Source organism: Panthera onca, chromosome A3 (assembly GCF_046562875.1).
Source record: "Panthera onca isolate mPanOnc1 chromosome A3, mPanOnc1 haplotype 2, whole genome shotgun sequence".
In the NCBI taxonomy this organism is placed as follows: domain Eukaryota; kingdom Metazoa; phylum Chordata; class Mammalia; order Carnivora; family Felidae; genus Panthera; species Panthera onca.
Window position 1 is genome coordinate 117,163,165 of NC_138341.1, and position 24,796 is coordinate 117,187,960.

The 24,796-nt window shown below is 46.1% G+C and overlaps 1 protein-coding gene across 5 annotated transcripts; it reads left to right on the plus strand.

Moving 5' to 3' along the window:
* The first annotated feature begins 69 nt into the window (after nucleotides 1-69).
* Nucleotides 70-24,260, plus strand: AAR2 (AAR2 splicing factor). 5 transcript variants are annotated; one of them, XM_078444106.2, is made up of 4 exons: nucleotides 70-128; nucleotides 2,899-3,704; nucleotides 7,044-7,273; nucleotides 24,216-24,260. In XM_078444106.2, exons 2-4 carry the CDS (start codon nucleotides 2,948-2,950, stop codon nucleotides 24,243-24,245), a joined length of 1,017 nt encoding a protein of 338 aa, XP_078300232.1. In that variant the 5' UTR covers nucleotides 70-128; nucleotides 2,899-2,947; the 3' UTR covers nucleotides 24,246-24,260. The 5 variants fall into 5 exon arrangements, with proteins under 5 accessions (XP_078300232.1, XP_060473042.1, XP_060473053.1 ...); XM_060617059.3 differs by lacking the exon at nucleotides 24,216-24,260 and adding an exon at nucleotides 16,375-17,727; XM_060617070.3 differs by lacking the exons at nucleotides 70-128; nucleotides 24,216-24,260 and adding exons at nucleotides 141-358; nucleotides 16,375-17,727.
* The last annotated feature ends 536 nt before the right edge of the window (nucleotides 24,261-24,796 follow it).

Sequence of the window (24,796 nt, forward strand, 5' to 3'; positions counted from 1 at the left end):
ACGGACCGTTCTTCCCGAGACTCAGAGCTCTGCCGGGCCGCTTTCCCCGTCGCTCCCGTCCCGCGCCAAAGCGCGAGAACTTCCGGTGAGTTTCCCCGGTGTCTCAGAGTGGGGAGAGTCCGAAGCTGGTGAGTGCGGCGTCCTGGCCTGTTTTAACTCCTCTGCTTTCCTTGTCTGTGTGGCCCGGGCTCCCTCATCCCGGCTCCGGATCGCGGAGTGCCCTAAAGTGGGATACCTCGCCGGGACGTACGCGTCCTGGTCTCTGGCCGGTGGTGGGACCCTGGTGGCTCTGCAGGCCTTTCTCCCTAAGAAACCGTCACCAGAGACACCGTCGCCACTACTTCCTGGGGCACCCGGGGTAACTTCGCGCTTTTTTCCCCTAACTTTAGAACTTGGGGGCCGGAGACTGTGGCCGCGTCCGACATGGTTATGTCCGACTCTGTAATTTTGGGTAAGGTATTTGCCCAAACCATCCCTTCGTTTCTCATCTACAAAATGGATATCATGTTTTCATTAAATAAATGCTTATCAAGCATCTTTTATGTGCTCGAGGTACAAAAAGGCTCAAGTCTCACGGAGCTGACAGCCGTCTATTAAACATAGGCAAATTTGCAGCCTGATAAATGAAATGGAAAGGTACAAGGTGCCTTGAGAGTGTATCACTGGATACCTGATCTAGCCCCGGGACATGGACTCAAGGAAGCTGGACTGAGGAAATGACAGTTGTGCTGAGATCAGAAAAATGATTTGAGGAATAGGGGAGGGAAGAGTTTTCTATGCAGAGCAGACTCCTGCTTGAGGGTCTAAAAGAGGCCAGTGTGGCTGATACAGAGAGCTTGCAGGGGTGGGGTGCGTGGTGTGAAACAGTCTGGAGGAGTTGCCAGGGACCAGGCAGCACAGACCTTGTAGGGTTTGTAGGTCACGGTAGGAATTCTGGTTTTCCAGGAGCCACATGAGAAGCCACTCAGATGGCATTAAGTGTGGGTGGTGACATGCTTAGATTGGCACTTCAAAAAGTTCATTCTGGCTGTTGGATGGAGAGCGGATTGGAGGGGCAGGCACTCTTTGGGTGAGGGACAGGTAACTTGGAGTAAGGATGCAGTAGAGAGAAGCAGATGGATGTGACTTTCTGCATTCCAGGGCATTTTCTCTGTGCCAGGCCACGTGCCAGCTGGTGACGATACAGTGAGGAGAATTATGGGCTGGTGGAATTGGAATAAAGGAATGTCATTATGAAGGAGGAGCACACAGATGCCCCAAGGGAAAATGGCTAATTGATGAACAATTATTCTGAATGCAGTAGCTCTTAATTTAGCAAGTATTTATTAAGTACCTTCTGAATTCAGGGTTAGGAATAAGAAGGTGATGATGCAAATTAGTTAGCAGTGGCTTTCAGACTTTTGACTGTGACCTACAGTAACAAATGCATTTTACCTTATGACCAAAAGTACATACAAACACAAAAAAAACTTCAGAAAACAGTTATTATCTTTGTTACTCATGATGCACTCTGATTTTTTTTTTTTTATTCTGTTCCTTTCATTTAAAAAAAATTAATGTTGGTTGAAACTCTACATTGCTTTCTTGACCCATTAATGAGTTGTGATTTGCAGTTTGAGAAAAAAGTGCTGATTCAGAGTGAGAGTCCTTTGTAGTGGGTTTGGGTTAAGATGATAAAATATGCCCTTAACATTTTTGGAAACTGGTTGGTCTTCCTTTCCTCCCAGTTTAGTTTTAACATAAGAGTAAGAAAAATTAAACAGGCAGCTGGTTCTTCTGTTTGTGAAATTTGGGGGTCTTATTTGTATATCTGGCTGGGTTAGAAGTGCCTAGAGGGCAGTGACTGTCCTACTCTGTGGATGTTTCACAGATTATTGTTTCAGGCAAAGATCCTGGCATAGTGCAGGCGCTCGGTGATTACTTGCTGAATTGAATAGGTAAGTATCTTGGGACTAGAAGGTTAGGTAATTGTTTGGATTAAATTAGTTCATGTTGAAACCATTCCTTATAAATACCACCCAGTCAGTATCTGCCTGCATACATGTTTTCTCAGTATGGCCTCATGGATAGTTCAGAGGTGGGTAAAATAAGTATTCTAAGCTCTTTCTCTTCTAAATACTGATCTTGGGCCAGCCACGCCACCTGAATCCATTCTGGGCAAGTGGTCCAGAGTTTCTGCTGACTGTGCACCCTTTGGGAAGTTGTTTAACTCCTTGGACATTAGGGTTTTTATGTGTAAAATGGGAAGAGGAGGTTTGTGGCTGAAAAGCTCTCCACTTCCCAAACCTTTTGTGAATTTTCGATATTGAGCACTCACTTTCCACCTTTTGTCCATATCTGGGCCTTCCTTGTGGCTTATGAGAAATTGGGTATATCCTTCTCAAGTCCTTGGGACTCTTTAGCAATCGAGTTTAGGCAGAGGTGTAGTGTAAGACAATTTAGGCACAGTTATAGTTTCGAATAGACCACCCAGGCTTTCCCCACCTTCAGCCTCTGTTGTGTGTGTGTGTGTGTGTGTGTGTGTGTGTGTGTGTGTGTGTGTGAGAGAGAGAGAGAGAGAGAGAGAGAGAGGGAGGGAGGGAAGGAGATAGATGTGAGAGCAGATCCTGAGTGGACAGTGGGAAGAATGCTGGCCTGGAGGACAGGGTACCTAAGTTCTAATTTGTGAGACCTTGAGCATGTCACTTCTCCTTGATGTCTTTCTAGCTGTGAAGTGAGTGTTCTCGCTCATTAAAACACAAAATCCTCTTTCTCTGTGAGTCTTATTTTCCTCATTGGTAAAACTGATTAAGGTTTGTGGTGAAGATTAAAGGAGATAATTATGTCAAGGGTCTGATTCAATCTGGCACATGGAGAATCCTCAGCAAATGATGAACTCTGATTTCTTTCTTTTTTCAGTTCTGTAAGACAAGAAGGGTTGTTCTTTTGGTCACGTACCACTGGTCTCATGGCTGCCATGCAGATGGATCCTGAGCTTGCCAAGCGCCTCTTCTTTGAAGGGGCCACCGTGGTCATCCTGAATATGCCCAAGGGGACAGAGTTTGGCATCGACTACAACTCCTGGGAGGTGGGGCCCAAGTTCCGGGGCGTGAAGATGATCCCACCAGGCATCCACTTCCTCCACTATAGCTCTGTGGACAAGGCCAATCCCAGGGAGGTGGGGCCTCGTATGGGCTTTTTCCTTAGTCTGCAGCAGCGGGGGCTGATGGTCCTACGCTGGAATGCAATTCGAGAAGAGGTAGACCTGTCCCCAGCCCCAGAGGCTGAGGTGGAGGCCATGAGGGCCAACCTCCAGGAGCTGGACCAATTCCTGGGACCTTACCCATATGCCACACTCAAGAAGTGGATCTCACTCACCAACTTCATCAGTGAGGCCACAATGGAGAAGCTGCAGCCTGAGAGCCGACAGATCTGTGCCTTCTCAGAGGTGCTTCCTGTGCTGTCCATGAAGCACACTAAGGACCGGATAAAGCAGAATCTACCTCGCTGCGGCACTGAGTGCAAAAGCTACCAGGAGGGCCTGGCCCGGCTGCCAGAGATGAAGCCCAGAGCCGGCACGGAGATCCGCTTCTCAGAGCTGCCCACACAGACATACCCGGCAGGTGCCACGCCAGCAGAGATAACCAGGCACAGCATGGACTTGAGTTATGCCTTGGAGACTGTGCTCAGCAAGCAATTCCCCAGCAGCCCCCAGGATGTGCTCGGTGAGGAGGGACAAGACTCTTTGAGAGTGGGCCAGGGAACAAGTGTGTGGTAGAGGGCTTTAGAGTAAGGGCTGCATCTTGGACTATCTAGTCCAATGGTTCCTAAACTTGGCTAAGGAAGCAGTCTCACCCAGTCCCGCTGGGGACTGATTCAAGAGATCTGGAGTGGAGCAATACCTGTCTGTCTGTCTATATAGTAAGCAAGCACCATAGGTGAACCTGATGCAGCCAATCCTGTGTTTGGGAGCCACTGATGTGGCCCAGCCCCTCATTTTACAGATTGAGGTTCACAGATGGAAAGGATTTGGCCAACTATGTGGTTGAAATGAGACCAGAGCCCAGGGCTCTGGGTTCCCATCTGCCTCCTCAGTTCGCTCCTGATTCTCTCAAGGTGTTGGTCTCTCCACTGGCTTAGACCAGGATGGCGATTTAAAAAAAAATTTTTTTTTTAATGTTTATTTATTTTTGAGACAGAGAGAGATAGAGTGTGAGTGGGGAAGGGGCAGAGAGAGGGGGAGACACAGAATCTGAAGGAGGCTCCAGGCTCCAAGCTGTCAGCACAGAGCCCGACGTGGGGCTTGAACTCACAAACTGTGAGATCATGACCTGAGCCGAAGCCGGGCACCCAACCGACTGAGCCACCCAGGGGCCCCCAGGATGGCGATTTTTAAAAAATTTTCATTGCTTTTCTCCCTTAGTGCAAAAATAACATATGGTCATCAGAGAAGCAAAACAAAAATTCACTCCCAATTCCCACCATCTAGAAATAACCTTTTTTACATTTTGGTGTATTAACTTTTTGTCTTTTATATATGTATGTATCTATATGCAGTATTTCATTTGAGTCTCTGTATATTTCTATGAATTTCCTTTTAGTTTTTTTTTTCTTCTACTTAATTATATGTGTTTGTGTGTATATATGATTTTTTACAAAAACAAGATTACAGTATTTTATTTTGTTATTTTATAATCTGCTTTAATATAAACATTTTTCTATGTCATTGAAACAGTCCCTCTAATGTGGCTGCTTATGTGCCATAGTTATTGAACTAACCCTCTGTTGATGGACCTTTAAGATGTTCCTATTTTCTCTATTGTGTCATCTAGTGAACATCCTTGTGTGTACTTAGACATACATTTAGGGTTGAAATTGTTCAAAAAACTTTCTTTAACGGTTATTTTTGAGAGAGAGAGAGAGAGCGAGCGAGCATGAGTGGGGAAGCGGCAGAGAGAGAGGGAGACACAGAATCCGAAGCAGTCTCCAGGCTCCGAGCTGTCAGCAGAGCCCAACACGGGGCTCAAACTCACGAACCATGAGCCAAAGTCGGATTCACAACTGACTGAGCCACCCAGGCGCCCCCAGGGCTGAAATTGTTGATCAGTGGGAGCATGTTGCCAGCTGGGGTGAGGCTGTTGTGTATCACCTCTGAAATGGCAATTTAGCAAAGACTGCATGGTTGGAGAATGATGTCTTGTTTCAATTTATATTTCTTTGATTGCTAGTGACAACAAACATTTGTCACACCTTTAACAGCTATTTATATTTTTTCTTTTACAAATTGTCCAGGTATTTGCCTATTTTTCTGTTGGAAGATCAATGAGAAATTTGAATATAGGGCCCTCTATATCATTGGCTCGCTGATGAAAGGGCATGTTTTAATGGGTGCATCTTAATGCATTACACAGTATTATTGTTTAATAAGTAACAGTTGAAATTCTGGCTTAGAAATGAACAGAAATCCTGTTTTCTACCTCTTAAACATTTTAGTTCTTCAAAGTAATCTTGTGAAAGGTCTGTTGCAGGGATAACTTTATATCTTCCTGACAGCTCCTTGAAATTATTTCTGATCTCATAATTTAATTTTAGACTAGGCCAGAAATGCATGAATTCAAGTAAGTGCCCTAAATTCAGAGAATAAGCTCCTATTTCCACAACTAACCAGGTAAAGCCAACTGTAGAAGCAAATCATTAACCTCAATGGTACAAAGAAAATTTGTGTCTTGAAAATATCAGTCAACATCTAATATCTGGACCAGGCAGCTAGTCAAACTTAGTTCCACGAGCCTAGGAATAGGGTACTAGTTTTTCAAGTCTCTGGAGGGAACAGAGATCAAACAGCATGCATTTAAAGAGGTACTTGGTGTTGAGTGCATCTGTTCTTTTTATGGCCCACATGTAGGTATAACACCACAGAAGCCCTCATTAAATTTGAAGCCAGAGAGAATGTCTCTCATCAGCAACAGTATATCTTGGCAACGAGAGACCCAGTTGCTTGCCCAAGGACAGTGGCTTCTGGATCATCAGGTCTCTTTGTTTGAGACAGGCATCTGGTGGAAATGTGGGAATAATAATAACTGATATTTCTTGAGTGCTCCTTTGTGCCAGGCATTATTCTAAATGCTTTACATGTACTATACTGATTCATTTAATCTTCACCACAGCCTTCAATTAAGGAAATTGAGGTATAAACAGATTGAGTAACTTGCCCAAGGTCAGACAGTTGTGAAGGGTAGAGCTGAGATTTGAACTCAGGTAGTTTGGTTCCAGAGCTGGTGCTATTTAGCCACAAAGCTGTTCATAGAGATCCAATTACAGAGCCCTGTGGGTAAGCAAATGCAAGTGATTTCGGCTGGCAGGCTAAGCCTGGAACAAATACTCATGAATTTTCCTCTTCTGGGGGGCTCTGGAACTGTTGTCACCTGATAGGAAATCTGTTTTTCTGTTGTTCCCACTGGCAAGCATTGGATGTGTGACCTTGGGCAAGTCCCTTGACTTCATCTGCAAAATGAGACAAGTACCACTTTCCCTGAACACCTTCTGGAGTTGCACTGAGGATTACATGGTGTAGTACAGCATTTCCCCGGTGCTGGAACAGACCATCTGCATCAGAATCACCCAGGGAGCTTTTTCGAGCTACAGATAGTGATGCTTCATCATCTCTCCTCTACCAGGATCTCCGTGGGTGCAGCTTGGGCAGCTTCATCTTTAATCAGCTCTCCTAGTAATTCTGCTGGGCAGTCAAGTTTGGGATCTGCCTGGCATAATATGCATGAACACATTTGGTAAACTTCTTAAGTGCCAGGCAAATATTAGGTGTACTTCTTTTGTAGTCTGATTTTACAAAACCACAGTTTGGTTTTTCGTGGCTTGAGTTTATAGCAGTTCAGTAAACTTTTACTGAGCATCTGCTCAGTGCAAAACCCCGCCTAGTAGGAGTGCTCTGCGGGGGTGCCAGGATACAAGGCCACCACCCATGGCTGAGGTCCAGTAGACTTGGCGGCCTTGTACAGTCAGCCGGCACTCCACCGTCTCAGGATCATTCTCTGTGTGCCTTTCAGGTGAACTCCAGTTTGCATTTGTATGCTTCCTCTTGGGGAATGTGTATGAGGCATTTGAGCACTGGAAGCGGCTCCTGAATCTCCTGTGCCGGTCCGAAGAAGCCATGGTGAAGCACCAGACCCTCTACATCAACCTCATCTCCATCCTGTACCACCAGCTCGGCGAGATCCCCGCTGACTTCTTTGTGGACATTGTCTCCCAGAACAACTTCCTCACCAGCACCTTACAGGTGAGCCATCTTTTGGCTGACACCCATGGGGGTCAGAATTAAGGCTAGGATGGGTGAAAGCACCCTGGGAAGGTTACTCTTTTGTTTCAGTTACCTAACCTCGGGCTGTTTCCTGGTTCTCTCCTCTACTCAGTTGTGAGTTCCTTGATGCCAGAGACCCTCTCTCTGTACCACCATTTCCCTGACTTGCTCCTAGAGTGCCACGCAGTGGGGTACTTGGCATTTGAATAACTTCCACCTCTATGAGTTATTCAGCTCAAAACTGTAGCCATAAGTTGGTACAACCCAGTAGGACAGAGTTTTGAAGCTTGTTATTTCCAGGGAAACATCTGCAGCTCCTTAGATCTCATTTAAGCATTAAAGTAACTTTGATTTCCTGTTCAAACAAAACGTGCCAGTTTCTGCAGAGATTCTCTGACCGAAAAAGTGAAATTTGCTTTTAACTTGGCAATTAAATTTTCATTATGAGTGATAATTAGGGAAGAAGCTTCAAACAACTTACAATCTTCATCCTGTGCTATTTCCTCCCTTTGCAAATAGATTAGCTTCCTTTATGTTCTTGGGACAGCCTCTGTCACTCACATTTTGTAAGTTTCTCAAGGGTAGAAGATGCAGAAGCTGTCAATTTCCATACTTTTGTTCCCTGAGCTGCTTTTTTCTCCCTGTGTGTGGTACCACTATGAGGCCCACTCCTTACAAGGTGGCTATTCACTAACCTCCCACACCCACCCAGGGTGAGAGAAGGAATGAACTTTCAGGGAATGCCTGTTGAGTATCAGGCATCATGGTTATCATGCTTCTTGGATTCCCTCATTTAATCTCTCCGAAGCCCTTCAAGGAAGGGAGGATTATTTCCTGTTTACAAATGAGAACATTGAGACTCGAAAGATTAAGTCATTTATATAAGGTCACAGAGCTGGTAAGTGGCAGAGTCGGGATACTGCATATGATGTAGGTACTGCATATGACGTAGATCCCCCCAGTAAGGATTCTTGATTGACATTAGTGGAAATACCACCAGGGGCTTGTTTCTCAGGTAGTGGACACTTTTTGAGAAAAAAACATACTGTTGGAAGAATCCCTGTGAGCAGGCAGCTGACAAAACTCTGGCGGTTGGAAGACTTGTGCAGACGATGGGGACAAGTTGGTCAAGCTGATGGTTTGAGCCTGGCGTATTCTACTTCAGAAGAGTTCTAAAACTGCTCTTTTACTGGCTATTGATATAACAGAGGAATTAAATCCCTTCATCTTTCCTCCTAAGGGGAAATTCCGCCCCCCCCCCCCCACCACCAAAGTTATTGGGTTGTGTGAACCAGTAACTGATGAGGGGTGAGAGGGGGCATCCGCTTGCTAACTTGCCTCTGGCAGTGGCCCATGGGAATGACGTGCTACCCTTGTGATGTGCGTTAATGCTGTCACACAAACATAGGAGGGCCACACTGTGTCATTGGCTGTCCTGACCATTGTCAGCACAACCGACAGCTGAGCTCTAATGACTGACGCTGTGTTGCCAACAATGATTTATGAAGCAGAGAGGACCCAGATGGGTTGCTAGATGCCCAAGTGGAGTGTGCAAAGCTGATGGAAGAATTCTGTCTTTGGACTTTTCACCAAGAACATTTGATGTCATTTTTTAGAAAAATCCAGGACAGATGCCTTTAAAAAAATATATCAACACATATTTTTGAGCATCCTGCCTTTATATACAACACTCTGCTGAAGGTGTTGAGGGTTACATATATTAGTTAGTCAGGGTTCCTGCCCTTGAGGGATTTATTCATTGATTTAGCAGGTATTTGCTGAGCATGTGCTATATTCAAGGCCCTGTTGTAGAACTGGGAATAGAACTTTGAACAAGACAGAGTCCCTGACGTGGGAAAGTAAACAAATGAATTGACTCAAGTCCCTCCAGACAGCATTGTTTAGAAGGCTGTCATGCCCTAGTACCATTTTCCTGAGGCAGGCCTTGAGACCTGTGTGGTCTCATCTAGACTGCATCAGTCTGTCAGCTCCCATGCCAACCCTGGTCAGTCCACCCATGTCTCATGCTGCATCCTGAGTTGCTCCTCTGACATGCGGACATGATCCTATTTCTCTGCATCTCCTTGTTTCCTAGAAAGTTCAAAGCCCAAGCATAGGTCACAAGGCCCATTCTGATCTGGCTCCTGACCTGTTCTCCAGCTTCTCCTTCCTCTCCCTACTTCCCCCATGTCAACTCTAGCAATAGTGGTCTCCCTGCACATTCCCACATATGCCATGCTATTTCAGGCCTTTTTTTTTCCCCCCGATGGCACAAAACACATAACATGAGATCTACCCTTTTAACACATTTTTAAGTTTACAGTACAGTATTGGTAACTATAAGCATAGCAGATCTCTAGAACTTTTTCATTTGGCACGACTGAAACTTTATGCCCATGTTTCATGCCTTCTTAACTGAACATGATTTTTGTTCTACCCGATGTGGACTTGTTCATCCTACAAGATGCCCTCAAGGCATTTCTCTGTGAAGCCATCCCCGATCTTTCTCCTTTACATATTATTAGCCTACTTTGGACGTGTTGCTATTATATTGCACAGGCCGTGCATGCTGAAATGTGTACGTTGTCCGCCTGACTTCCCCACTAAGCTGTGAACTTTTATCCAAAGCCTGTTTGTTGTTCATCTCGTTATTTTCAACACCTAGTCAAGGCCTAGCATTTCTCTCACTTTGTGTAATTGGATGTTTTTAGATGGATGGAATGCATCGATCATGTGGTAGTGTAAATAGATGCCTCTAATATGATGAGTATAAACAGTGCAGTGGGATCAAAGGGCATTATAAGCATCATAAAGGAATTGGTTGATTAAGACTGGGGTTGCAATATGAGGAGGTAGAGGATCAGCAGTGGCTGTTTGTGAAAGGAGGCATTTAACCATGTATTGGAAGGATGAGTGAGATTTCAACAGGCACACTGTAGAAAAGGATATTATAATACCTTTTTTTTTTTTTTTTTTTAATTTTTAACGTTTATTTATTTTTGAGACCGAGAGAGACAGAGCATGAATGGGGGAGGGTCAGAGAGAGAGGGAGACACAGAATCCGAAGCAGGCTCCAGGCTCTGAGCGGTCAGCACAGAGCCCGATGTGGGGCTCGAACCCACAAACCATGAGATCATGACCTGAGCTGAAGTCGGATGCTTAACCGACTGAGCCACCCAGGCGCCCCCCCCTTTTTTTTTTAAATGGAGAGTTAACGTTGGTACCATCTTGGCAGTGAGAATCCAGTCCCCCCACACAGACGCACTCACTCAGGGTGTGTATGAGTGAATGAATCAGTCCATGAAAGCCTTCCTCAGCCAGCTGCCTGCTCTGCCCCCAGGTAGTCAAGTAAGTGGAACTGGCTTTCTTACTTAGGAACTTAAATGCTACTACCCACAGAGAGGGACTGGTGTTTGTATGTGTAAGCACTTAAAGGCTGCCACATTAGCTGGTATAAAATTAGCCACGTAATGGCCTCTGTCATTAGAGGCCCTTTTGAATAGATGCCACTGATTTTTATAAATCCCATGGATTTAGCTTGAATAAAAATTATTTGTTTTATAAAAATAGATGCAGTTTTTTTCTTTTATTAAAAGCAACTTGAGTCACCATAATTTGTTTAAAACCAATGAAAGGATAATCTGAATTTAATAGTGTGTTAGAAAGTGAGTTATGTACAAAATAAGGATTCTCGTTGCTGATTGCATAGCATTTGGGCATATAGTCACGTAACCTGTTTTTTAAAATACTTTTAGTCACAGTAGGCCACCTATGCTTTCCAGCTTCATTTCTTGCCAATATTCTAAATGCCAGTGTCCATCTTTAACTCTTGATGGAAAACACTGGCTCTGACAATGATGTCTATAGTATTTTTATCACAGCACCAGCCATGATCAATTTCATCTACCTGCTCATACACCTCCTGCCACCAGCTATCCCTTTGTCACATTTATTGTGTGCATTATCTCATTTAGCCTTCACAACAATGTTCAGAGTTAAGTGTATCATTTCACTTTATGGTGAGGAAACAGGATCAGAGAGGTCACATCATCTTGCCCAAGATCACCAGAGCTAGTGGATAGCAAGGCTGCGTTTTGATTCTGAAGCCTGTGGTGGGTTCCCATTTATTAGCCCCAGATGAAACATCCCAAAGTCTTTAAAGTGACGTCAGAAGACATGATTCCTGCTGCTTTTTACTCCTGGTAATCATTGTGAAATGATTGATAGTTTTGCTTTTAGGACCACTCTCTTCTTCTGCAGGTGGAAAGAGAATGTTCTACCTCTGGCTAGTTTCATTCTAAGTTGAATAGTCATTTGGGAATTGAAAAAATTAGGAAATTTCATCTTTTTTGTCTGTCCAAAAAATAGGATAAGATAGTGACTCAGCTACCCACCTTGATATTTTGAATTTCTCAAGGTGACCTGACTGAACTCAATTTATTTAACTTGGGTTTAAAAGGAGGCTCTCACATTTCTGATTAAAGTTATTTACCATTTTAGAATATATAGACTTAATGATGAAAATATGAATACCTTTTTCTATATTTAAAGAAAAATACCCAAGGGCTGTGCTTTTATTGTATTTTATTTTATTTTTGTTGGGGTTTGCTTTTAGTTTTAGATAAATGCAGTTTTTTGTCAAGTGTTATTATCCTTTTTCAGAAATATTTTTTAAATATCCAGGATTAATCTTCCGATATTAAGATGATTCATTTCTCAGTGATGTTAAGTGTTTATTTGATTTCACTTTAATTAAAGTAAAACAAATAGATCATTATTACATTTTCTGAAGAAACCATAAAATTAATCTAAAAACAAGAGAATCAAAGTAAATTCTTACTTGAAAACTAGGTACTGTCTATACATCTCCTTTTCTGAATCATGGGTTTTTTTAATATTAAGTTTTTTAACTACATGGGCAAAAATAGACCATTGGATGCCAGGGGCTTGGGTAGGGGGAGGGTTTGACCACTAAAGAGCAGCACAAGGGAGTTCCTTGGAGTGACAAGACTATTCAGTATTCTGATTATGATGGTGTGTGGGCCTCAGACTCGTAACACTGAATACCGAAAGAGAAAAACTAATACTTACCTTGATTATATTATACAGTGGTTGCATGGGTGTACACATTTGTCAAAACTAATTGAACACTTAAAATGGGTGAATTTAGTTGTATGTAAATTATACCTCAGTAAAGTTGCTTTTTAAAAAAAGTCCCTGGCTCCCCATAGGGCAGTGCTGAAAATACTACTAATATATTAAGTCTGTGTCGAGACAAAAAGAAGGTCTCGGTAGGGAGAAAGGATTGAGGTTTCTCTACTTGGATTGGATTTCGCTCAACATTTATTAACTTGCTCAGTGTTTATCACCATTCTCATCTGTACAGTGGGAATAACAATTTCCTGGCCTCCTACCTCCCAGGTTTGTAGTGTCCAGGCTTGTAAAGATTAAATTGACAAGTTCTTTAAAAAGGACAAAGCACTTTTTAAATTAGAAGCCTTATTTTTCAGACAGAAGCCTTCTCTTATACCTGCCTCTGGTTGATTTTACTCCCCGGCATCGTTTGAGAGATGGTTGGGAAGGATGAATGATGAGTATGAGTCCAGACTGTTTGGACCTGTCCCTCTTGGCCATTGCCAAATGCAGGGCAGCCCCTGCATCTCATTCATATCTGTTCAGTGAACATCCTGTGGGCCCTAACTCTATGCCAGGCCCTGGGCGATACGCTGTGTGGAACACATTGAGAATAAAGACTCATCCTCTACCCATAAGGAGCACAGATCACTGTGATACAAGCACAGTTTGAGAAATGCTATAAGGAAGGCTCAGGCCCAGTGTGAGGGGAACAGAAGCTGGAGCAGTTCATTTCAGCTTGGGCTTTTATAAGAGGCATGTCACAAGGAGGTAGCTTGTGAGCTGGTGGCATTCAGGGGCCACTTCCTCCCCAGGACGAGTCCTTTATGTTGTGCAGCACCATCACATAATTATTGAGCAATTAGTTGGTGCCAAGGACTGCAAAAGTGAACCAAAAATGGATTTTCATAGAACCTGTGGTCTTCATTTTTTTGCTCATTAAACACCGTTATGTCAGACTCTGTGCCAGGAGTGTGGTATGCAGTAGCCGAGAGTCACTGCTTTGGAGTGGCTCCTTGTCTCTTGGGAGAGCTCAACAGCAAATGGACTGTTACCTAACTGAAATTGAGGCTATGTTCGTGGTAACCCTGGGCCCTGGAGGAGCATAAAGGAGCACCTGTTCCATCCTTGTTCTGGGAAGACATACTAAAGGAGGTGATGTCTGAGCTGAACCTGAGTCACTAGTGGAAATTAGTAGGTGAAGAAGGTGAAAGTTGGGATGGAAGGGTAGTCTAAGCAGAGAAAAAAGCATGTGTGTGTAGAGAGGCACAGAAGAGGCAATAGAGCATGTTTGGCAGCTGCTCAATGTGGCTGGAGAGGCAGGGCTGTGTGGAGAGGGGTACAGTTTACTGTGTAAGAAGAGGAACAGGAAGAGGCTTTAGCAAATTCAGCCAGCAGCCTCCCCAGGACCTTGGGGCACACCCAAGGGTATGCAGGGCCTCCAGAGCTAATGCTGCTTGAAATGAGGCTTCTCTGCTTCCCGTACAGGGGCCCCTCCCCAGAGTTCAGCCGGGCTCCACATTCAGCACTCCAGGGCAAGCTCCATTAGCTGCCTATAGACAGGCGGCCGGTTTCCCTGCTGCCCTCCCACCACCAAGCTCACACAACCCCTCTAATTAGTTATTGATCTGTTTTGTTGTGGCTTTGCTTCCCGCTCCTGTGTTTAGTCGATTCCCAAGTTAATGAAACCAAATTCTGTAACCCCCACGCATGCTTCTGCACATACTCCCCTCCGCCCTAACCTCAGTCACTTCTGTCCTTGCTACCACTTCAACAAAATGGATCCAAACAGAGACCACTAAAATGAGCTTCACTCCTGCTAATAGGCAGTGGAGAAGCAGGTGTCCCTGGAATCAGCTGTATAGTACACCTGTTAATTTTATCAGGTCAAGGCTCCTGGAGATGAGATTCCTTCCATGGTGGAATGTGGGCTGGCCACAGCACTAGACTGATGTGGAACAAAGAGCTTCTCCCACCTCCATGCTCCTGTGTCTGTAGGGTAGTCTGGAAAAAACTACCCTTTCCCTTCTGCGTGGTTTTTATCCAGTCATTTAACTCCTCTTTGCCTCCATTTCCATAAAATAGGCATTCTGGTGTGTCTTTCCAGGGCATTGTGAGGGTCTGTTGGGATATTCTGAAACTTCTTTGAAAACAGTAAAATAATATGAGAAAGAGTAATGAGTTTGCTGTTACTCTTAGAAGTAATTGGGATCCAGGAAAATCACATGTAGAGAAAATTACTGTTCTGCCCCCTGCCCATGGTTATATCAGATGAAACCGAATTAAAAAGAACATCAAAACAAGGGATTAATATCCAGAATATATAAAGAACTACAGTAACTCAACAATAACAAAAACCTGACTAAAACTGGACAAAGGACTTAAGTAGACATTTCTCCAAAGAAGACATACAGATGGCCAGTACATCTACATGAAAAGGTGCTTAACATCACTGCCCATTAGGGAAATGCAGATCAAGACCGCAGTGAGATAGCACTTCATACCCATTACGGTGGCTATTACTAAAAAATAATGGGGGCACTTGGGTGGCTCAGTCGGTTGAGTGCCCGACTTGGGCTCAGGTCATGATCTCACAGCTCATGAGTTCGAGCCCCGCGTCGGGCTCTGTGCTGACAGCTCAGAACCTGGAGCCTGCTTCAGATTCTGTGTCTCGCTCTCTCTCTGCCCCTCTCCCACTCTGTCTCTCTTTCAAAATAAATAAAAATTTTTTTTAATAAATAAGAAAAAATAACAGATCTTGGCAATGACGTGAAGAAATTAGAACCCTTGTTCATTGCTAATGATAATGTGAACTGGTGCAGCCCCTGTAGAAAACATATGGTGGTTCTTCAAAACATTAAGCAGAATTACCTCATGATCCAGAAATTCCACTTCTAGGTTTAAACCCCCCAAAATTAAAAGCAGGGACTCCTGTCATGTCACAGCAGCATTATTTATAATAGCCAGAAAGTAGAAACAACCCACATGGTCATTGACAGGTGAATGGGAAGCATAATATATATGCATACAGTGGAGTATCAGCCTTATAAAGGGAGAAAATTTGGATGCGTGCTACAACATGAAAGAACTTTGAGGACATTTCATGCTAAGTGAAATAAACCAGGCACAAGAGGACAAGTACTGTATGATTCCACTTGTACAAGGTACCTAGAGCAGACAAGTTCATGGAGACAGAAGGCAAAGGGTGACTTCCAGGGGCTGGGGGAGGGGCAATGGGGAGTTAGTGTTTAATGGGTACAGAGTATCATTTGAGGGAGGGATGAACAAATTCTGAAGATGGATGGTGGTGATGGTTATATAGCAATGTGAACGTAGTTAATGCCACTAAATTGTACACTTAAAAATGGTCAAAATGGTAAATATCATGTGTATTAGTTTTTCAAATGATAATGTAAAAAATGGTTAAATTGGTAGGTTTTGTGTTACGTGTGTGTTACCACAGTTTCAAGAGAAGAACCTCAAAGACAACTTTCAAAGGGAATAGAAACCTCAGTCTGGCAGCCTGTGGCCCATGTAGATTAGAGCAGCGGTTCCACCTCGTTGGCGTAGGGCCTGTGACTTTATGGGACACAGGGGCTTGCTTATAAGCCCTTCAAGCCTTTCTTGATACCAGCTGGTGTAGTTATTGCCCAGGTGCCCAGGAGAGCACCTCAGGGGACCAGGCCTGGGTGATGGCCCCACTGGCCTTACTCTCAATGGGGCATCTCTGCCCAAGATAGTAATTTTCCATTCTAGTCCTGCCCCAGCTTCTCAGCTGGGTTTGGACCTTCTTTCTTGGTTTGGGGGGAGCACAGCAGGTGGCCTGGGCCTGTGCCAGCAGCAGCTGATCCACCCGCCCCAGAGAGCTGAACACCATGAGGAAATTTCCACAGCTTTCTCGGCCCCCACTGTGTTCTCAGGAGTGACTTATCCTCTGTTCTCTGTAGGTTTTCTTTTCCTCCGCCTGCAGCGTTGCCGTGGATGCCACCCTGAGGCAGAAAGCTGAAAAGTTCCAAGCTCACCTGACCAAGAAGTTTCGGTGGGACTTTGAGGCAGAGCCAGAGGACTGTGCCCCAGTGGTGGTGGAGCTCCCCGAGGGTGTGGAGACTGGCTAACTGGGAATACTGTCAGCCAGGGGAGGCCCCTTCCCACACAGCTGCAGTCCTGGCCTCTCCATTCATCCCTTCCTACCGGGACCTGTAGGGGTAGTGGCCCCACCACGTTCTACAAAGTTAGAGCCAGAATTCCCTCTTTTACCAGTAAATAAGTTTCTTCAGTACCAAAGAGGCTATGTGCATCCTGAGGGCACATTCATGGGCTCCCATCAGCCTGGCCATGGGACTAACTTAACTGAATTCTAAATGGGCTCTTATAGAAGCTCTCGGGAGAGACCTGCCTCAGCAGCACCCTACTTCATTCTGAATGAGAAGAATGTGAGCCAAAAACCCAAGAGAACTGATAGCTCATTCCATAGGATGGTTAGAAAAGACACCCTGGACTGCACAGGGTCTGAGATATCCGTTGGTGACTTTAAAAGTTAACTAGAAGTTCCTAAGGAAATGAGCTAGAATTTCTGTCTGTCCCTTGTTGAATGGGAACACATCACAGAAAACGTAGGCCTGTGACCACTCAGGATCTCCAGATTGGGAAGGGGGAACCCAGAAGACAGGTGGGTTGAGTCTGACGAGTGGTCAGCTTTTGCTTTCTCCGTCAACATCCCTTCCTCCTGTCCAGAGGTCCCAGTGGGTAATCATCCAAGACTGTTGTGGCCCCTGACCTCAGGGGCCTTGCTGATGCCACGTTCCTCTCATCCATTCCACTCTGAGGCCTCAGTCCCAGAAGTGGGACTTGGCAGCCCCTCTGTACATCCCTATTCCTCACCAGAGCCACCATGACTATTTCTGATGACCTGGAGATTCATCAACAAAGAGGAAGGTTCTTGCTCAGAATAGGCTTCTTTGGCCCTGCTGAAGTTCTCTGTCTGTGTTCAGAGTTCTGGAGATGACCTGACCTACCTGGATCTTCCCAGTCCTGCTGTGGAGCTGTCAGCCACAGGAGTAATGATGCGCCCATTCCCTTGGAGTCCTGAGGGTGTACCCACATACATGGGTCCTGCCACCCTGACCTCAAACCGTTGTACTACGATCAGAATCCCTGCGCCATTCTTTTCCAAGGCTGCGGCTCATACCAGGTTTCTGAATGAGAATCCGTGCTGGTTAAGACTTTTGGTTCCATTTGTTTCCTTGGAGATGTTTTTCCAAGAGCATAACATACATTAAAGTCTTTGAGTTGAGATTAAATCCCCTTGTGTGAGTCTCTCTTGCAGTTAATTTGCCCAGTTCTCAGCTGCCAGGCCACTGTCCATAGACCCACATCTCCCTACTGAGCACCAGGAGACTCTGCCCAACATCTTCAGTCTCTGGAGGAGGCAAGCAGCCAGATTTGCCTGCTGTGACCAGGGGGGCTTCCGAGATAGGCATACCTGAAAGGATCGAGGCCCTGTAGCTTTATAATAACCAGAAGTTCCTCCTTGTGTGAGTTTGCTATTCTCTTCCACCCAAAGCCCACTCATCAGAACTACCTGGGGAGCTTGTTAAAAGTACGCATTCCAAAGGAATGAATTACTAGTCCATGCTACAACATGGATGAACCCTGAAAACATTGTGCTGAATGAACAGAGCCAGACAAAGGCCACCCATTACATGACGGCATTCATATGAGTTGTCCAGGATAGATCCACAGAGAGAGAAGTTAGTGGTTGCCAGGGACTGGGAGAGTGGGGAAGGGGGTTGACTGTCAATAGCTCTGGGGTTTCTTAGGTGATAGAAAGGTTCTGGAATTAGCGAGTGGTGATGGCTGTACCGCCTTATGAATATACCCCCAAAAAAAAACCCCACTGGAAGTGCACACCTAAAAATGGTGAATTTTATGCCATGTAAATTATATCTCAATAATAACTTTTTAAAGTACATATTTCCAAGTCCCACCCCACAGGGATTCAGAGGCTGTGAATCTGGATATGGCCTGGGTCCTGCGGCACACTCAGTTTTGAGTACCCGGAAGTAACGGCATTGCAATTTAGTACTTAGAGTTCCATTGGGACAGAATTTGTGTCCTCCTGGCATTGTCAGAGCAGCATCTGGAAGTTGGGTCATGTGACTATGTTCTTCAAGCTGTTGGTCTGCTATCTACACAGACCCACTACCCCCTACAACCCACACAAACAGGGATTAAGAAAAGGTAACCACTATTTGCTAAGTGTTCTGTTAGTTCACTTAATCCTCACAAAAATATGGGCTAGGTGCTACTATTATCCTCATTTTACTGTAAGAAAATGGGCTCAGAGAGCTTCAGTCATTCTGCCGGCGTCCCACAGCTAGTAAGGATTGAGCACAAGAGTCAAGCCCGAGCCCCTTGGTGGCCAGAGCCCACACTCAGCTGCTGTGTTCACTGCTGTGATGTACTCTCTCCCTGCCCTTGCAGGTCTAGGACAGCCTTCCCTTCTCCCTGCTTCCCGGATCTAGGCCTGGCCCTGTTGCCAGCCAGCTGTGTGAACTCGGACAAGTCACTTCCTTGGGCCTCGGTCTACTTACATATAAAGTAAGAGAGTTTGCTTAGATTTGGGGTTTCTGATGTAGATTCTCCAGGCTCCCTCAAGAATTTAAAAGTGGACCATTGTGTTATTTTAAATGTTTTCAAAAGGGAAACTACATTTGCACAGGATAATGTGTCCGGACTGACAAAAAACCAATAGGTCTCTTGTTTGGGGCCGGAGTGACATCGACTCTGTCTCCTGCTGGTCCCAGCTGGCAGTCCTCTATGTGTCTTTGATGAATAAAAAATGTGAAAACAAAATTAATTATTACTTAATACTTGCAATATTTCTGGAAGGCAGAAACCTTGCAAATGGAGAGCCAGTGGCCTTGCTGATATGTAAGCTCCTTCCACTTCTAACACATCTAAAAGTGAAGCTGTTGGCAGGACCTGGCCTGATTTCCAAATCCCCTCAAATGCAGGCCTCCTGAGGCCTGGCTCTTATTTGCAAGGCTGCTTTATCCTATTAACAGAATCAGCAGAGGTAGCAAGTCTCCAACCACTCCCGCTGTCCCCACGACAACCCTCGCTGATCTGAGCCCATCGGTCTAATTTGTCACTGCTTGAGCGGTGGGGGAGTTCCCCGCCGCTGACTGCCTCTCACCATCGATAATTACTTTCCCAACGTCATCCCCTTGTAAATATTATTTAATATTCTCAGGGCACCGTGACATGTCAGTTTCTCCAACTAATCAGACTCTGGCTTGGCCAAAATGCCCTGCTGCAACGGGGGCTGGAAATGCACGGTGAATGTCTGGGCAAAGCCGTCACTGAGTCACATCCCCGTGACATCCACCAGATCCAAAGCAGAATGGAGTGGGACGCTCACCTGAGCTACCTGCTGATAACTGGGGGCGGTGTGGTCCTGTGATTCCGCAGGTCCGCTCCTCTCCTCGGTCCCCAATAGACCAGGGCACCTCTATGCCTCAGAGTCCCATACATCTGGCCCAGGCAGGCTTTGTTTTCACTAGAACATTCTACCTCTGGAATATCCAGGGTCTCCTTGCTGGCTCATGCTGGCTCATTCTCCCCCAACGCTGGGCTCCTGCCCTGAACTGGCCTCCCTGCTGAGATGGGGGCTGGGGGTGATGAGAGCCAGAAATAGTGTCGGCTGTTCCCTGCTGGGGGGAGGGATGTGTCCCCAACCTGCCAGGCCTTCTGTCCTGCGTCCTCAATCTGGTGCTCACTGGGATAACAGGGTTATCTCCAGGTTTCTCTGGAGAACAGGAATCTTGGGGGTTATTGGTTAAAATGCTTGGTGGGAAGAAGGTAGCAGAAGTAGGGGGCTTCTCAGATGGCCTGTGTGAAAGAAACTCCACAGGTCTTTCCTCCTTGGTTCTTTGTCTATCTTCTCCCCTCCCCAGATTTCTCTATTTTTCCTGTGTCTCCTCCAGACATTTTTACCTGGCTCAGGTCAGGACTCTACTTCTAAAGGGATCCTGACAGATAGGTTACATTTTGGGGAGAGGGAGCTCTTACGTGAGAAGCAGTTGGAGAAACATGTGGGGCCTCACCCGTGAGCAGAGAGGCTGGGGGAGCTATCTTGACGGAGGAGGTCTCTGCGTCCTTCAGAGTGCAGAGCTGGGAACCATGGGAGAAGTTACAGGGAGGCTGCCGTGGGCTCTGTTCCTTCTTCATCCAAACAGTACTTTCTGAGTGCCTGCCCCAGTGAGCTTACGCTCATTTGGAGGGGAGGGGCAGACAACAAGCATAAGAAGTAGGTTACAGAGATTGTTAGTTGTAAGAAATGCTCTGGCAAAAACTAGAGCAGGATAAGGGACATTGAGAGTGCTGGGAGGGTAAGAGGAGATGTTGCAATTTAAATGGGGTGACATTTGAGCACAGATTTGAAGGTGAGCAAGGAGCCATGTGGGCATCTATGGGAAGAGTGTTCCAGGCAGAATGAACAGGGAATGCAAAAGCCCTGGAGCAGGAGCATGCCTGGTGGGTTACAGGAACACCGGGGGTCAATATGGTGAGAGCACAGGGAATAGCTGGAGAGGAAATCTGGGCAGCCACAAGGGATCAAATTATCCAGGGCTTACGGGCTGTAAGCATTTCACTCAGTGAAATGGGGACCCATTAGAGGGTTTTTAGCAGAAGAGTGACGTGGTCTGACTTTTGTTTTAACAGGATCACAAGCGGCTGCGTTGGCCGCAGGCTGCCAGGGGAGAGGGGTGGGAGTGGGGACAGCGGTAAGGAAGCTAGAGTGGTAACCCAGGTGACAGAGGGTACTGACTTGGGCCAGATTGCTGTCAGGTGTACATATTGGACTGCATTCCTGCCTCAGATAAAGGATGCACTAGAGGCCTTTCGAGGACTCTTCTAGCCTGATAAGCCCTTACTTCTCTGCAGTCTCAGAATCTAGGCACAATACTGACTCGTGGGGTCCCCAACCCCACACAAATGCCCTCTCTCCTGTCCCATCAGGGATCTGTCAGCCCTTCCCATTCCCGTATGTCTGTGGTATATCTGGGCCGGTGGGGCATGAGGAAGGATTGGGGGGAGGGGGTAGCTGCCACAGGAATTCTGAGCCAGGGGGTGGAGGCAGGGGACTGGAAATGGCTCTGTTGAGAAGCAGTGAATCAGGGGGTATGATAGGCTGTGGTGGCTCTGCATCCCCCGCCCCCCCCTCCACCGTGGGTGTTCTTGCTGCCAGTGGGCAGTGAGGAGGGTCTGCTTGCTGTTAGGGTTCTCTTGTGGCTAACAGAGAACTGGGGGTGTGTGCAGCCACTGTTGGTACTGATTTGTCCTGCTCAAGAATCACCCCTGCACCCACTCCCACCCGCAGCATTTCCGTGGGCTTCATGATTAATATGACCTAGCGTGTGGTGGGGGCCTCCTCCCAGCTGCTGGGCACTGAGCTGGGTCCTTACCTTATTCGGGCGGAGCACCAGCTCTTCAAGGAAGTCCTTATTCCTCATCGTGCAGACGAGGAAACCAAGGCATCGAGAGGTGAGGCTCAGGCCAGCGAGTCTCAGAGCCAGAATTCTAGCCCACCTGTATAAATGCAGCAGTGTTGGCCACCTCCAAGCCCTCCTCAGGAAAGACAGTTATATCATCTGTGAGAGTTACCCGTGGATCCAAGGTTGCCAGCCCGACAACTTACTGGCCCCTCGGTTTGCAACAGCTGCCTCATGTTTCCATGCAGAACTTCTGTGTCATATCTGGCCTGTGGGCACACTGGACCGACCCGGCTCCGGGGAGGTGGGGAGGAGCAACATCTGGTCCAGAAGGAGGCTGCTTCTGCCCCTTACAGACCACTGGGGCTGCTGAGGGGCTGCTTAGTCCGGGGTGCACCTGAGCCTGAGAGCAGAGGCCCCTCTCACTCGGTCCTACCAGAGTTGCAGTGAAGTCTGCAAAAGACATTTGCTTTAGAGAAAGATGCTGCCAGATGTGGGGCCTCTGAGAGGCTGGTTTCATGCCCAGGCATCTGCGCAGGTATTTTCCCCTGCTATCCCCTCTGTGGATCAATAAACTGTTTAATTTGGAGCCTAGCAGCCTGAAGGTAGAGAGTGGGATGTGAGAGGTTGGGGGGTCTTCGTGGTACATTTCAAATGAAGAAACCTACACCATTAGGCATTTCCCTTTTGGAAAGTGTTTATGTCCTCTGCTCATTTTCTGTCGGATCTTCTTTTTTTAAAAAATATGCATTTATCTTATCGTAATGTACCTAAATGTTAGAAATATTTCCCCCGATTTGCCTTTCGATTTTATGTTTTGAACTGTATGCTTTACTCTTTTACATGTCAAATACGTCAAGCTTGTTCTTTTTGATTTGATTTTTCCCACTGCTTTAATGCTTAAAAGTCTATTCATCCATCAGGATGAAGTATATATGGGCCCATATTTTGTTCTAGTTTTTCCCAGTGTTATGCTTTTTTATTTTGTATTTTGCAACAGTCAAAACCGTGTTTCCTCAGCCCCACTTAATCCATCCCCACTCCTACCTTTCGTGGTTCACGTCTACTCTGATTTTCCCTGTCCAGATTTGAAGTCCTAACGCCCGACTCACGCCTCCACCCTTGTCCTTTCCTCAGCCACCAAGGGCTTCTCGCAAGCCTTCCTGACCCCCTCATGGCATTTACAGCCAGAGCTGCATACATAGCTGGCCCTTGCTATCACAGTCTGGTGATGTGCGGTAGTTTCTTGTGGCTTTTCAGGGCTAGAATCATCTGTTCATGATTCTGTGACGCCTTGCTCCAAGCATGGGGCTAAGTGCGTAAATGCTCCCTCTCTGAGAAGGCTCTGTCCCTGCACTAAAGGGGCCCCTAGAATGGCCAGTAGATTGTACAACTCATTTCTATTCACCTCTCTTCTAGCGTCAAGCCTCCTTTGCTTTGAGGAAAACTTTATGTATTCTGTCATCCTTGGGAGGAGTGCCAATTACAGTAACTCAGCCATCCTTCCATCTGCAGGAATAGACACAACTTTAGCTAGGCCACTTGGCCTAGCATCCCTGGGATGCTTCTCATAGGCGCAGAAGGGTGCCTTCTATTTTTGGAGTTCTGGAGTAGAGGATTCTCAGTTGGACCTAATAGGGCTTATTATACCCAAAAGCCCTTGCACCAGAAATGAGGATGAGGCCAACACAGAAGGAAGCTAAGCTGAGAGATGAGAAAGAGCTGATAAATCACCGCAGCACCTGGATCAATCCCTACCTGTAGCACACAATCCTCAGGCTTCCTCCTTCATGAGCGAATACAATACCTTTTTATTGACTAATTTTATTTGATTGTGGTAAGAACCTTTAACATGTGATCTACCCTCTTAACAAATTTTTAAGTGCACAAAACAGTATTGTTGACTGTAGGTGCAATGTAATACAGCAGATCTCTAGAACTTACTCATCTTGCTTAACTAGAACTTTATATCCATTGACTTGCAACTCCTCATTTCCCCATCGTTCCAGCTCCTGGCAACCACCATTCCATTCTTTGATTCTATGAATCTGACTGTTTTAGATATCTCACAATAGCCAAGATGTGGAAATAACCTAAATGTCCATCAACAGATAAATGGATAATGAAAATGTGATATATACATGCAATGGAATATTATTTGGCCTTAATAAAGAAGGAAATTCTGCAATATGTGACAATGTGGAGACAAGCCCTGAGGACATTCTGTTATGGGACATAAGCCATCACAGAAAGACAGATACAATATCTTTTTCTTACGCCCCTTTTGATAGGTTTCTGCTCTTGCAGCCAAAGAGTCCTGACTAATTCATTCCTGCATCATGAGGCTTTGGCCTGCCTATCTGCCAGACTCCCAAGATGTCACAGTTCAAAGGCCACCGCTCATGCTGCCGTTGGTGAAACCAGGGTCCCAGGAGGGAAAAAGAACTCGTCCAAGGTCACTTGGTGAGTTGTTTCCTGCCCAAAGGGAAGAAGAGTTTGGGCTCACTGGCCAGCAGCATGGAGGGTGCCATGGGCCTCAGCGATGGCACTGGAGCACTAAGTGGCTGCTGACCTGCTGATTGGGGATGTACCTCCCAGACAGGATTGCCGCTGCCCCACCAGCATGTGTGCTGGTAAGGGGGCGCTCCAGGATGGTCCAGAGCCCAGCTGGGGAGGGCATCAAGCGCTGCTGTTGCTGCTGCTCCTGACCTCCCTGCCCTTGTCCAGAGAGGGTGGTGGTGGTCAAGACCATGACTGCCATTTACCAAGTGTTCACTATGTGCCCGGCAGCAGGTGAAACCCCAGCAGTAGCTTTATATACATTCACTCTTTGCAGCCTGGCAGCCTCCATATGAAGGAAGTACTATAAGGA